Genomic DNA, 14,697 nt, shown 5'->3' with positions numbered 1-14,697 from the left:
TATCTGATAACACTTTATTCTGATGGTCCCCAAACAGACATTCTACTGACTATAAGTAATTGTGTAACCCCCGGTTCACAGACAATGCTTAAATGGATACTTAAATGCCCTAATTGAACTAAGGCCTAATCCTGGCTTAATCTAAGCCCTGTCTGTGAAACCGGGGTTAAGTATGTCAACTTTTTCCACTAACCCCAACCCTAACCTTACAGTCTACTAAAACTCTAATGAGAGTTAGTTCACATGTTGTTGCACATTAATGAGAGTTAAGCCGCGTTTCCACTGCAGGAACTTTCCCCAAGAACTAGGGACTTTGAGGTGGTACTCGGTGTGTTTCGACCGCAGGGAACAGGGTCTAAACGAAGTTCCGGGTAATAAAATCCCCCTCAGAAAGTCTCTGCTCACGAGATAGTACTTTTTCAAAGTTCAGGAACTTTCGGAGGCGGGACTTGGGCGCTGAACGTGCTGATTGGTTGAGTTCACGCAGCCTTTTATTTCAACCACCTTTTTTTTTTTTCTGGGACAAATTGTTGTGGGTAATTTCGGTGGATACGCGGCTTTAGTTGATAGCTTATAGTTAGTAGAATGTCTAAAGTCTACTATCAAAATAAAGTGTAACTGAGACATTTGATTCAGCAAAAAAATAGGTTTAGTACATATGCGTATCATACTGATACTTTAAATTTACACATTTGGCAACACTTTTATCCAAACGCACTTACATTGCATCCAAACTATACATGCTTTTTAGTTCATGCATTGCCTGGAAATCGAACCCATGATCATGGCATTAGAACCATGCTCCACTATTTCAGCTACAGGAACACTGCGTTTAATATATTCTGTTTTATGGCAGTGGTTGTGTTTCCATTAGGGTACTGACATTGCTGTTTTCAGCTAAGTTCAACAAGAGTTGCAGCTATTATCAAACAAAACGGTTAGGATGTAAAAATTCATCTTTATTGGAATTAGAGTTTTAGCTATTACCCATTAAATCCATAATACCATTTCACATGAAATAACCTACTGGCAAGGCTCTATATTAGCTTGGAACAGAGCTCAGGACTTTGTCACGGCCTCCTGCCTCAGATCCGGCAGGCCAGAGAGAGTGTAAATGAGAAGCAGCGGACAGCTCTACATTGACCCTGAGAAAATATAGTTACTCTAAAATGGTGTCATAGGAAATCAGTCTTCAATTGTCAGACTGGAAGCAGAGAGATATGTCTGAACGGGTTTGTGTGTGCGTATCCACGTGAGATGGAACAGTCACTTACCCTCTCGTGTGAGTGAAGCCACAGGCTGTTCAGGGACTGGATTTGAATTTGTAGCCATTGGGTGCACTCTGAAGTTACCTGAGAAAATAAGATTATCCTGATTATCCTAAATGTGTTGCAACATGAGATGTTGCTCATCACAAAAGCAAACAAATCTCATGTTATACAACATAATCTTAATCAAGATCGCCTCTTTAGTGAAATTCTTTACAGCTTTTAAATATAATTGATAGGCACCACGGTTGAGCACCATTCAGAATTGAATTTGGAAGAATTTTTAAGTATGGTAGCAAAAAGAATGCATTTGAATTTAAAGTCGGCGTGAAACGGATGTTGCAATGTTTTTTCTTTCCTATTATGATGTATATATGAGTGAAAAAAATGTAGGGCGGGACTTGATTTTGTCCATTAGGAAATTATTGGATGGTTGTGTTTTGCTATTGCTGTTAAGTGACAGCTTGTCCCGCCCTCGCATCAGTAAACACATTATCAGAAAAGAGAAGTGATGTCATTGAAAGAGGGAGGGGAATTTATTTTGATTTAAGATCATGGGGGTACATGATAGAAATAATGATGTGCACAGATAAATCACTTATAATAAATACTGGGATATTCCATAAAAAAAGAATTGTCAATTTTTGTTTCATGGTGACTTTAAGAAAGTATTAAAATTAATCGAAACACAAGAATATAACAGGTCAGTATTTTTTAAATAGTAATTAATACCTGTATTATTATTAGAATAGAAAATAGAAATAGAAATATTTATTTAAAATTGTAATAATATTTCACAATATTACTGTTTTTACTGTATTATTTATGTTATTCACTATAACCAATTGAAAAATTGACCTCATTTGTAAAAATGAATTACCTGCTGAATTTTTCTAAATAGCATCCTTGAATTCTGAATTTTGCACAGCCGTTTAAAGTATTATGGGCGCTATAAAATATAATATCATGTAGTCTCACCTATATTGGGCAGTATGTGATGAAAGTTGAACCATGCTCTTATGAAAGGGTAGACGGAAATGAGGAGACCTGCAGAACACACACAGAGAACAACAGATATGGACTGAATCGCTCACTCCATGTTGTCATCGTCCTTCATGTCCTGCTGACAAGACCTGAATGTTCCCACCTTGTTTTTTTGTCTTAATTGTCTCAACCAACCAGACAGCATAGACATGCAAACCAGCACAGTACCATGGGACATTCCATCTGGTCTTTTCAGAGTATAGCTCTAATATTACAGGATTTCTCTCTGTTCACTGGCTTGCTGAGCTAGACCTGCACATTAAAGACGTCCCCCCATGCATATTGCATTACACTGCAAATTGATGAACCGAAATTTACACATTATTAAAGGCAAGCAGAAAGAAACGAAGCTCTTGTGAGCGGTGAATTGCCACAAAAAGGGTCCTGCTAATGTTTCATGCTAAGTTTATTTTAAGTCTCAAAAGTCATTCACTCTTATTTGGCATGCCTTCCCTAAAACGTTTTGTATCTTTGTGGCTATAATGAAAGTGTGCAGTTGAGTTCTTTCTCTCCTGTCAGTCTCCTTGTGTTTTCGAGAGGTCTGAGGCTGATGGCGAGACAAACTGCAGGGACTGTGCTGGATTTTGATTATGCAACTACTATTCAAGCTGTGAATCAATTCCTGTTTGAAAAGGACGAGGCACCTCTGCTGGCTTTGTGTTTTGGCCAATTTCTTTTATGAGAGGCCACTGGCAGGTATTATTGTGGCATGCTGAGGGGCTTCTTTTACCACGTGTCTTGCTTGCGTTTCCTCTCTCTCCAACAATTTTTTCTTTTGGTTCTTTTGTTCTCTAACCTCCTCCAGTCTTTCTCTCCTAACTCACCCCAGACTTATGAATCCATCATGGTGGTTGATGCAGTGATCCAATCGATCTGTCCCGTTTGACAGAAGAGATGTCCACGCAACAATAAAGACCTCAGAGCCCATGTGTGCATCCATGCCAGCAATGAGACGGCTTCAAGAATAGGACTTTAATCTGGGTAGATTTGACACGAATGAAGGAGGCTGCGATTGTACTTTAAGGTTGTTGCTGATGCTGACACGTTTCAATATTCAAACCATCAGCAAGACTGCAATTGTGATGCTACAAGTTCAATAAACAAGGATTTAGTTACAATTAATAACTGAATACTGAATGGTAATACTTTTCAATAAGGTACTAACTAACATTAACTATCAATGAGCAATACATTTGTTAAAGTAATTAATCTTTGTTAATGTTAGTTAATACAAACGCAACTGTTCATTGTTAGTTCACGTTTGCTCAGGACCATTAAATAATATAAACAGATACAACTTTTGATTTTAATTATGTATTAGTAAATGTTGAAATTAAAATTAACTAAAATTAATAAATGCATTTTAGGTCATGTTAACTAATTAACTCATTTTAACAAATGGAATTTATTGTAAAGTGTTACCTATGTTATCGTCAACTACAGCTGAAAATATTTTTTAAAAATTGTCAAAAAATATTTTCGTTTATTAAAATAAAGCTGAAGTACAAATATACAAATATTAGAATTCCCTGGCAACTAACTGAAATTAAACAAGTACAAAAATTACTCAAACAAAAATGAAATAAAAATAAATGAAAGCTAAATAGAAATATTGAAAAATCAACTAAACGAATAAACTAAAATGACAACTAATATGAAATAAAAGCAAATTAAAATAATAAAAAAATACTACAATATATACAGTATAGTAAATAAATAATTATAAATACTCTCTGAAAAAATACTGGGTTGTTTCTGTCAGGAGTATGCTTTGTGTTTGTTTCTGTTTCCTGTGACCTAGTTTTCTAGTGTGTGTCATCCTCATTCAACCCCGCTCCCTGTGCTCCCAGACTCCATCTTCCACCTCCTCTTCCCAGATCAGCCAGTTCCTCAGCCCCACCTCCCCTGGTTCCCTTCAGGCCCTCTGCATCTCCTACACTTTTTTTGTGAGAAACTGCCTCGGAGCTTCAGTCCTCCAGCTCCGCCCAGTAGGGAGGTTTCCCTGGCTCTGCTTCCCGTTAGCCCGTTACTCCACCTCAGCCTGTCGACCTGCCAGCTCCGCCTTGGCTCCTCCTCCTCTCGGCTCCACCATAAACCTTCGTCCTGATGGCTCCACCGTACTCTCTCGTCCCTTGGTCAGACATCGTCCTGCCTGCAACTTCGGCACCATCTTCCCCCCGGCTCTGCAACAGTCCTCAGACTCCTTGGTTGTCCCCAGGGTGTCGTCTCCCAAGTCTCCACCATGGCTCCTCGCTCCCCCAACTCCACCCTGAGGCTTCGTCCTGGCTGGACTCTGGACCACCATCTGGCTCCTCCTGTTCCTGCCTCCTCCCACTCTCCACTCCCCCATGGACTGTTTTGTTTGCCCCAGACTTTTTTTGTCCTTCTCCTGTTCCACATCCGCCTCCAGAGCCCCTGCCCTCCCTCCTCAGTTGGACCATGGGGGTTGTTATGTCAGGAGTATGCTTTGTGTTTGTTTTTGTTTCCTGTGACTAAGGGGCTGTTTACATGACACTGTTTCCAACTAAAAACATAAAACTTTTTATGCATTTTGGCCGTTCGTTTACATGACAACGGGGTGCCTGAAAACGCAAAGTTTTTAAAATGGGCTTCGAAATGCAAGTCTTTGAAAACCGTCTCCGTATAAACAACAAAAACGTGAATCTCTGAAGAATCTATGACGTCATGCACATGCGTATTACGTGTTCAGTCTATAGTGTTTCGTCGCCATCTAATGGCCTGGCAGCAGAATACAGGGTTTTTAGTCGTTTTCGTGAATCCGTGTGAATGGGGATCGTTTAAACCCAATGGTTGGGTTCGTCCATATTTGACCAAAACATGGGTTGAAACCACCCAGCATTTTTTAGAGTGATAGAAATACTACTAATATTATAAAACAATGCCACATTCGTATTCAAATAAATATGGCATCTACTCTGACTAAGGTTCATAGCTGCCAATCAGCCTGATCATCTGACTTGACGGTTGAATGTACCTGCAAGGGCCTATACAGGTAATGCTGACTTTTCTCCAGCAGTAAACAATAGATCAAAGGCTGCACTGTAAAAAATGATCGTGATTTTAACGGTAAAACACTGTAAAAATGCTACAGTGAAAAACTGTTAATTGGTTAACAGAAAGTTTCCTTACTATATACGGTAAATAACTGTGATATATATATAATGGTACATTTAATTTAATTTTACTGTAAAATACCGTTAAATTTACAGTTTTTGGAAGTGAAAAAGAACAAGTCATTGTATAATTTACAGTGAAAAAATGTAAATTGACATTCCCACAATTCCCTGCGTGACACTTCACATTTGATGTATTTTGTTTTTAAATAACTGTTTCTTCATAATTTTCTTAGTTCTTTTCTAATCAGTTATGTACATTAGGGTTTTATGTTACATTTAATGTTGTTAAATTAATGCTTATTGCATTTTTTAAATTTCAACATTTTACCATGATGGTGTTTAATGTTTGTGTGAATGACACTGTGCAGCTTCTGTATATTAGTATTAACTCTCTTGTGGATGAGCTGCTTATGATGAGCTTTGATTGACCATTTGACTCTCATCACTGCTGTGATTGTTGGCTGTCAGTGTATTACAATGGAAAAAAACAGATGTTAATACTTCAAAAGGATAATGAAATATCAGATAATGAAATACGGTTTATCGCTGTAAAATTATATACGGTTAAAAGTTGTAAAACCTAAAACGTTGCTACAGTATTTTTAACAGGAAAACTCTGGTAACCACAGCTGCCAGGGTTTTCCTGTAAATTTAACAGTTTTTTTTTTACAGTGTGCTGCTGTGTTGTGCAGCTCTATTGTGACAGGGTTCTGTGTAGATTACACCATCGTAAGCAGGTGGCTTGGATTACAGACCTGGATCAAATGATGGATGAGCCTTTTTTTGTTTTTGTTGAGGAACCTTAACAGTGAGTGACTGCAGGAGGATACTACAGTATACCCCTGTACTGCATTGAAAACATCCTTCTTGATATAGGTTTATTTATTGTTGACATATGGCAAAGGATAATGCTGTGAGATGGAAGTGTGCTGATATGAAGCAGAGATTAGATGTAGTGTTAAAAATGCATGATATGCAAAAGAGCCATGCACTGTGGAATAGTCAGTGCAGCAGCAGAGAACTAGCTGCAAACCCCCTTAAGATTCATGCAGCAAATTCAAATGATAGTTCACCCAAAAAAGAAAATCTCACACTCTCATTTCATTCTAAACTTGTGAAATGTCAAAGCTGCTTTTTTTTCCACACAGTGAAAGTGAATGGGAACCAGGGATTGTCAAGCATTAAAAAGGATTACCAATTGCTTTTTAGAGCTTGACAAAAATTACTCCAATGTTATATTTTGAATCTTCAAAAGTCATATGATAACTTGAACATTTAAGCCATTATTAACAAATAAATCTATCTTGACAGCCATGTTCACCATTTACTCCCAATGTGTGGGAAAGAGTAGCTTGGACATTCTGACAAATATCTTCTTTTTGTGTTCAAAATAAGGAAAAAAAGTCACATTTGGAACGACATAAGGGTGAATATGTTGAACTATCCCTTCAATGAACATATTTATATTTGAGTGAATTGACCATGCATTAAAGACAATTAAAGATGAATGTACAGTATTACAGGGGTCATACAATGGTACATGCACTTTTACAAGTTGATTGTACTGAAATGTGTGTTGGCAGTGCCTGTACACAACCATCATAAAATGATAAAAATCCATCCAGTGTTTTTGTTTTAATCTCCTTATATGTTTTCCCCTCTCTCAAATCGAGCCCTTCGAGCGTGTGACGTCACACGGTCGGAAGCCCCTCCCACGATTGTTGATTGACAGCAGCGTTTTAACACAGACCAGCCCTCGCTGGCTCGCTCGTGAGCGAGCTGTCAATCATAGTCCGCGCGGACCGGCGCGGTCAATCCGAACCGCTGAAGACGCAGTGGCTGAGTTTGTTTTCGAAGGGAATATTCCCCGCAAGCAACGTCAATGCTCTCATGTTTGCGCGAATCATTTCACACACCAGACTGCTTTATAAACGAGGGTCAGTATAAAGCTGGTTTTGCTAAGAAGCTGCCCATGAAAAAAGGATCGGTACCAGATATTCGTGTTCCTGCTGAACCTCTAGAACAACTGATGTGAGTGTAACGTTTTATTAAACTTTATATTAATATTTATATTAATATTTGCAAATCGCTAGCTGCATGCTTCACAATGAATGCATCTTAAGGTTTACACTCAGGGTACATTACGGCATGTTTTCTATGTATGACGTTCTCAATATAATTGATAATCCCACGTTTATACTGAACAACGCGTTATGGTTATTGTGTTATAAACGGTGTACGCACAGAACAGAGAGGCGGGGTGAGCAAAGCTCATTATCATTTAAAGGCATATGCACTGAAACGGCGTGCTGAAAACAGAGCTGTTTTTGACCAGGTAAAATAAGTGTTTTCTTACAATACTAATGAGAATTTTTAATTAAAGTATATTACAAACTTTTAATTTAGACCCTAAAGAATCATAGTAGCTTGTACAAAAATGGCATTATATGACCCCTTTAAGATGATGGAATCAATCATTGGAAAATCCATATCAGATCATCGCTAATCTAAATATTAGGGTGATGTATCTCCCTTAGATATCTTTGGTGGATTTGGTCAGTCAGACAGAGAGAATTACTACTTACCAAGCCCCCCTGCCCCGAGGAAAATTCCCCCTACCGCATCTGCATCACAGTCCCTTGACACGCCAATGATGATACAGCCTGCTACAATACTGAGCAGGGCCGAGCCCACCCGCAGCCCATGGTACTCCCCAATACTGACCGCGTTCATTCGGCAGGTGGAACCCCCCCACCTGCCCCGTCTGGCTGTCCCACGCGCGCTTGCAGAGGCAGATCGCTGTATGAAAGTTTCACTGTTTGTGAAATGGGTTAACAGAGACTCTACTTTCTCCTCAAGGCTCTTCATACATCTTTAAACATGAGCTCTGGTTACCTTGCCGGATTCATGCTTGGTCCCTTCAAACTAATTTGGGTCTGATTGATGGCGACTAATCATTTGAGTAGGAAAGCCAAGCCAGGCCTAACCGACTCATGATACTTGAGTGTTTACGCTGAATGGCCAAAAGGGCCATGCATTTGTAAGCAAATGAACTCAGTTAAATGTGTTGAACAATATAGTGTGCTTGATCCTTAAAAATCCAATGTTGCATCTATGCATAATCGGGTGTGAGGTGTATTAGTAACAACATGACCCAGAACGTCTCATCTCCGCTGCTAATTCTTACCTAATAAACATGCACAAAGAAAACTGTAGGCAAACACTTTTTTTGTCACCCATTTAGAAATACATCTTTTAGAAATACACTTTTAACTAATCCAAAGTGTCAAAGATGTGTGATTTTAAAATACTCATCTGCATAAAGGACTAAATTACCTGATGTTCCAATCTCTTGAAATCTTTTCAAGTGCTGCCTACGTAGGAGTCAGAGTGTCAACGCTGGGGACAAAAGATATAACAAAACTAAAAACACATTGCATAACATGGGTTGAGGTCACTGACAGACACTGTGCAATATCCTTTATGAATGAAGCTAGCTCTTTATCCTATGTATCATCAGTCAAATCGTCAAATCATGACAAGTCACATTTATGTATATGCTTTATATAATACGTAGATTGTTTCAAAGCTGCTTCACACTAATAAGAGTGTTAATGTTACATTCATCAAATATGAAACAAATTCAATTTCAGCTGTAATGTCAGCAGCTCTATAAAAAGATCCCGGCAAACAATTCTATGTTTTGATTGTTATCTAAACATTTCATGAACGATGTACAGATAATGTTTTTGTGCTCATGTTTTGAGAACTTTATTAAAGACCAGATAACTCTGAAAGGACGTTCTATTAACGTTACTAGAAGAACGTTTGTTCATTACTTTGAGAGAACCTTGCCAGAATTTTAGCCTGCTGCTTTGCTCTGCTAATTTAGAAGAGTTTCTGTTATGTTGGGGTGTTTTGGGGGGTTACCATCATGGTGACGAGTGGATCATGAGCTTGGTTTGACAACAAATGTTAAATGTTCTTGTCGTGCTCATTCAGCAATTGTTATGCTATGCTAATGCTATCAAAGCATTGTGCTACCAATTAGCAAGTTAGCATTTCCTGAATTAGCTAGTTAAAGTTAGCCAAGTTTTCTCTACTAAAAATATTTAAATTGAGATTACATGATAATTTTATGTTAAATTAAAGAATTGGCTTAGCCTACTCAAATATTCCAAGTTAAGAGCAATTATAATGTCTGCGTACAATATAAAAATATGCAAGTTCTGCTTGCTTAAACTTTGAATTTCTCAACTTAAAAATGTTGATGTAACTGATTACCTTAAATAATCAAAGTTTTGCCAAATTATTCGGGTTTACAGTGTGTCATTATTCTGCTCAATTTAGTTCAATAACTATCAATCTGGCAAAGTCCATCAATTATGACACAAGTTCAGTTTAGCTATAAGCAGCTCTACAGAAGGCAATAGTGTCATTATTAGCTCAAGTCAGTTCAATGTTCATTCAATTCAGTTAAATAACTATATCACTGTTACAAAGTTTGTGCATTGTCCAGCTCAATTCAGTATACATTTTTTCTCATTCGATGACTGCAGTTAAATCGATAATATTACTGAATATTAATTGTTACTTGCCATTTCTTTGTAATTAATGGTGAAATTTACTAGCAATTGTTTCTACACCAATTATTTTCAGTGTATAAAATGTTAACACTGACAAGTGATGCTGTTCCTCTTTGTAAACAACTGTGTCATTTGGCTAATTCAAATTCAGCAGGGACATCAGCAGTGTTTGCTTTAGTACAGTTTTTTTTTAATCTCTTCCATATTAGGAATGGAAAGGTCATCTTCATTCGGTCTCTTTAACGCAGATGCGCTTAAGACTGATGATCAAATCCACTAATGTGTTTGTGAAGCCGTGCTGTGGCACATTTTTACAGAGGTTCCTGTACTGTAGCAGGCAGATGAGCTCGCCCATTTTGACTGATTTGACTTGGAGCTGGAAGGGAATGTGTAATGAGTCTTCCGCCGTCAGGACCCAAGACCATCCACAAAGGCCCCGAGTTGCCATAGGGATGGCATATCCATGGCAACAGAAGGAGCCGGGGGTGAGCGGGATTAACACCAGAGAGTTGGGTAACAAATGACGTTAACGGGTGAAGAAGAAGAAGTGACACATTTCCTGTTTGTCTGCTGGGCCCTTCAATACGGCATAGTGTCTTTAAGCATAAAATTAAATGTAAAAAATATATGCTCACTGGACAAAATAACACAGAGTTGTTAACACACAACTTATGTAACAAAACTTCAATTAAGTTAGGTAACTGAAATGAACTACATCAATAGTGCTCTTTTTTTGTCAGTTCTACAGGTGGCAATTCATCCCGAGACATAAACATCTCAAGTAGCATTAGAGAAGGTGCAAATACAATAGGCTAATTCATTTACACCATTGAGAGCAAAATTAAATCAGAGCCATAGCTCAACAAATCAGATAAAAAAATATTTTAAAATAAAATAAAACATTACAGCAGCATTGTAAACACCATGGCACACGTCAATGCATGATAAAATTGACAGAATAAAGAAGTGACTATCTGTTCTGTGCTGCTTTGGGCATTTCAGTTTGTGTGTATGTGTGTGTGTGTGTGTGTGTGCGTGTACATGTATGTACATGTGTGCGTGTATGTGTGTGTGTGTGTGTGTGTGTGTGTGTGTGTGGTCATGGTAAACCCTACGTTACAGGGACAAAATGAAAGATGGCAATATCTGAAATCCCCATGGGGGGACATTTTGTTGGAATATAACTTATAAATCATATACTTTTTTTTTGAAAAAGGAAAATGTTTTGTGTCTGTAAGGCTAATAAAACCTTTAAACCCTGACTTTTTTTTTAACATTTCTAAACTAAACTTTACTTTTCTAGCAAAAAAATAAATAAATACACAGTTAAATGAATTTTAGTTCATTTTAATTGCTCTTACTTAAATGCATCCTACTCGCTACCGGTATTGTATTTAGTGTGTATATACACTACTATAGTATACACTATAATATAGTATAGTATATACATTGCATACTTGGTAATTAAATATCCATATTAATACTGATATGAAAGGTGGAAAGTTATCTATTCATTGTGAAAAGTAAAATGAAGCTGCTATAAATTACAATGAACTGATTTGGTTTGTTTATGTGATCAAATTTTTTTGTTGCTAAATTGCTGTCTTTGTTTGGAGTATTGCTGCAGATAAAGATAATTGTTAAATAATTCAGTAATTCAATTCATCACACATTACCATTTCATTATTTCACACAACGTGTCAATAATGGGTAAAGCAAAGCTGAATATGCCAACATTTACTGGTTCAAAGTGTAAATTTGTGAACAAATAAAATAACAAGCGCAATTTTGGGCAAACAAAAGTGTATATTTGTATAAGAAATTTTAACATAAAACTGTAGCCATACTGCACTACAACACTATTAGTGTGATGAACAATTCCATCAAAATGCGGTATGTGTAGTATGTACACTCTCAGAAAAAAAGGTACAAAAGCTGTCACTAGGACGGAACCCATTAAAAAGGTTCTAATATTTACATTTATGTACTAATACGTACACTTTTGGTACCTTTTGAAAGGGTACTGCCCCAGTGACAGCTTTTGTAACTTTGTCTGATAGTGTACTTTTAATCAGTTGTGTTTTGCTGGGGTTTTTTTTTTCAAGTTTTTCTTCTAGCTTCCTGACCCTGCATGTAAACTGGCTTGTTTTCATTCTGTTCAGACATGGAGTTGTGCCCTCCTGCTCTACCACCGCATCTTCATCCTCGACTCCATCCCCTCACATCCTCCTTCTTGTCAGTCAGACCTGCATGAAGGAGTTCGCTATCACAGATCTGGGCGTTTTGACGCAAATAGTCAAAGACTCCTCCACAGAAACATGTTCCTCAGTCTGACTCATGCCAAGGAAGTAATCTGCCTCAAAGAGATTTCTTATAATGACAAATTCTCCAAATTGCAAACAATTTTGTCATTTCTAAAAGCATACATTTTTTAATTGCCATTCCCAATATAATATGATATTATTCATGAAATATTTCACACCAGGCAGAATCATTAACAAACCACCTTGTAAACAATATTACTGTCATGGAGGAAAGGAGCATTGAAGGCTGTAGGTGATGATGCTCTGAGTTGAATGAACATAGCAGAAACATTGCCTATGCTCTGCTAACTGAGGAGGATGCGATGGGATAAATGAACAGTGTGGGCCGCCATCACTAAAGAGCTTACATGACAATAATTAGCCCGTTGGACCTGAGGCACGTAACTGCGACATCTATTTAAGTCTGTGCTATTGATGAGCCACTCTGACCTGCCGAGGAAGAGGATGGCCTTTGTTCCCTCTTGGGTGAGAAGTCCACTGAGGCAAAGCTACCAGCTGTGAACTCAATTACCAGAGAGGTGAGCTACCGGCTCTGTATCCATATCACAGGTCTGCAAGGCTGTTTCTCTGGGAGGTGGAAACTGCAAGAGACAATGAGATTGTGTGAAGTCTAGCGACAAACATTTTGAGAGATATATAGAACAGATCTGAATATTCAGTGGCATTAACAAAATAAGGCCCCAAGTCTGAAACATTGACAATTTTGGTACTTGCATTTATTGTTATGGTTAAAAAAAAATACAAGTTATACTTGAAAATGAACAAACCACAATAAGTAGAGGCAATGGCCAACTATATGATAAAAGTAGTAATTAACTAAAAGGCTGATATGTTCAGGACAAGGATATTTTTCATGTCAGGCCAGGGTTATCACCAGTACAAGTAATGCGTGTTACGTAATCTACGTGTTACATTTACTACAAAATATCTAAGTTACTTTTCAAATAAGTAACGTATAAGTAAATGTATTGACTGATAGGTCATGTTGCATGTTGAGAAAAACCAGGAGTAAGTGCAGAGGAGTTGTGTGCACTGTGTGAACATGATGTGGTTATCGAAGTTATTGACTAAATGTGAGCATTTACTCATCTTACTTGCACAAAAACAGATTCAGTATTAATCAAAATGAATAAAAATAGTAAAATGCAAACTCAGAATATTACACACACCTGGAATAATTAATTATGTTAAATTACACAAATTTACTTTTTAATTTAATCTCACTTTACTGACCAATGTCTTTGCTACTGACCTTCGATGATCCAATCATAATACTAAGCTAAAAAGACTTTAGATAAACATTACATTTGTTACTTTTTACTTTCTTTTCCTGTGTCCTATTCTTCTGCAATTCAGAACAGCAGCACAGCTGAAAGGTTTGTTTGAGCTGCGCCCTCTACTGTACAGATGTGTATTTTGCATTTCCGTTTACATTTGCACTTTTGGTGTGAAAGGGCATTTAAATTGGCCAAAAATGTAACTTTTTTGTTATTAAAAAACAAACAAGCCCAGCCCAGCCCAGGTTATTAAAAATAGCGCAAAAGAAACGTAATGCATCACTTCCCATACAAAGTAACTAATATAATTCAATTTGTTACTTTTTTTTAGGAAGTAAAACAATATTGTAAGGCATTACTTTTAAAAGTAACTTTCCCCAAAACTGGTTATCACATGTTTTAGCATTTTAACACTAACTATAACTGCACTACCGTTCAAAAGTTTGGGATCAGTTACACTTCTATTCAACAAGGACACATTAAATTGATCAAAAGTGACAGTATACGACATTTAAAAGTGTTTCTATTTCTATTCGGACATTCTATTCATCAAAGAATCCCGAAAAAAAGGTATCACGGTTTCCATAAAAATATTAAGCAGCACAACTGTTTTCAATATTGATGATAATAATAAGAAATGTTTCTTGATTATCAAATCAAAATATTGGAATGACTTCTGAAGGATCATGAGACACAACACTGGAGTAATGATGCTGAAAATTCATACATAACTGTGTTTATATATATTATTTAGGCTTTTAATTGTATCGATACTGACTACTTATAATTGAATAATACTTTTTCAGGTAGTTTGTTTTAGACTGTTTGTGGAAAGTGTACTTTTCTTGCTGTAGTACAGCGACGCCTACTGGGTGTCACAACACAATACGGGAGTAGCAGCAGCACACAGAGACCATTTAGCTCATCAAAGTCATGCACATTGATTTTAATAACGCTTATCCGTATAAATCATGTTGAATGGCTCTCATCAGAAACAACTCTTTAAAGGTTTCCTGATACAAACTTATTGACATAATAAATTAAAAGAAATTTCTCTAAAT

At 37.2% G+C, this 14,697-nt stretch overlaps 1 protein-coding gene across 1 annotated transcript in view; it reads right to left on the bottom strand.

The window, feature by feature from the left end:
• LOC130094473 (transmembrane protein 275-like) overlaps positions 1 to 8,568 on the bottom strand; it is a 35,239-nt gene extending 26,671 nt beyond the window's left edge. Inside the window, exons 1-3 of the mRNA XM_056260775.1 lie at positions 8,035 to 8,568; positions 2,247 to 2,315; positions 1,275 to 1,352 (exon numbers count right to left, since the gene is read on the bottom strand). Coding sequence (XP_056116750.1) covers positions 1,275 to 1,352; positions 2,247 to 2,315; positions 8,035 to 8,317 — 430 coding nt within the window. The 5' untranslated portion in view covers positions 8,318 to 8,568. The remainder of the gene's footprint in view (positions 1 to 1,274; positions 1,353 to 2,246; positions 2,316 to 8,034) is intronic.
• Positions 8,569 to 14,697: the final 6,129 nt, after the last annotated feature.

This window comes from Rhinichthys klamathensis, unplaced genomic scaffold (genome assembly GCF_029890125.1).
Source record: "Rhinichthys klamathensis goyatoka isolate OS25496 unplaced genomic scaffold, OSU_Roscu_1.1 h1tg000178l_1, whole genome shotgun sequence".
NCBI lineage: Eukaryota > Metazoa > Chordata > Actinopteri > Cypriniformes > Leuciscidae > Rhinichthys > Rhinichthys klamathensis.
The sequence above is the reverse complement of the archived record's forward strand: the minus strand, read 5'-3'. Positions and strand labels throughout refer to the sequence as shown.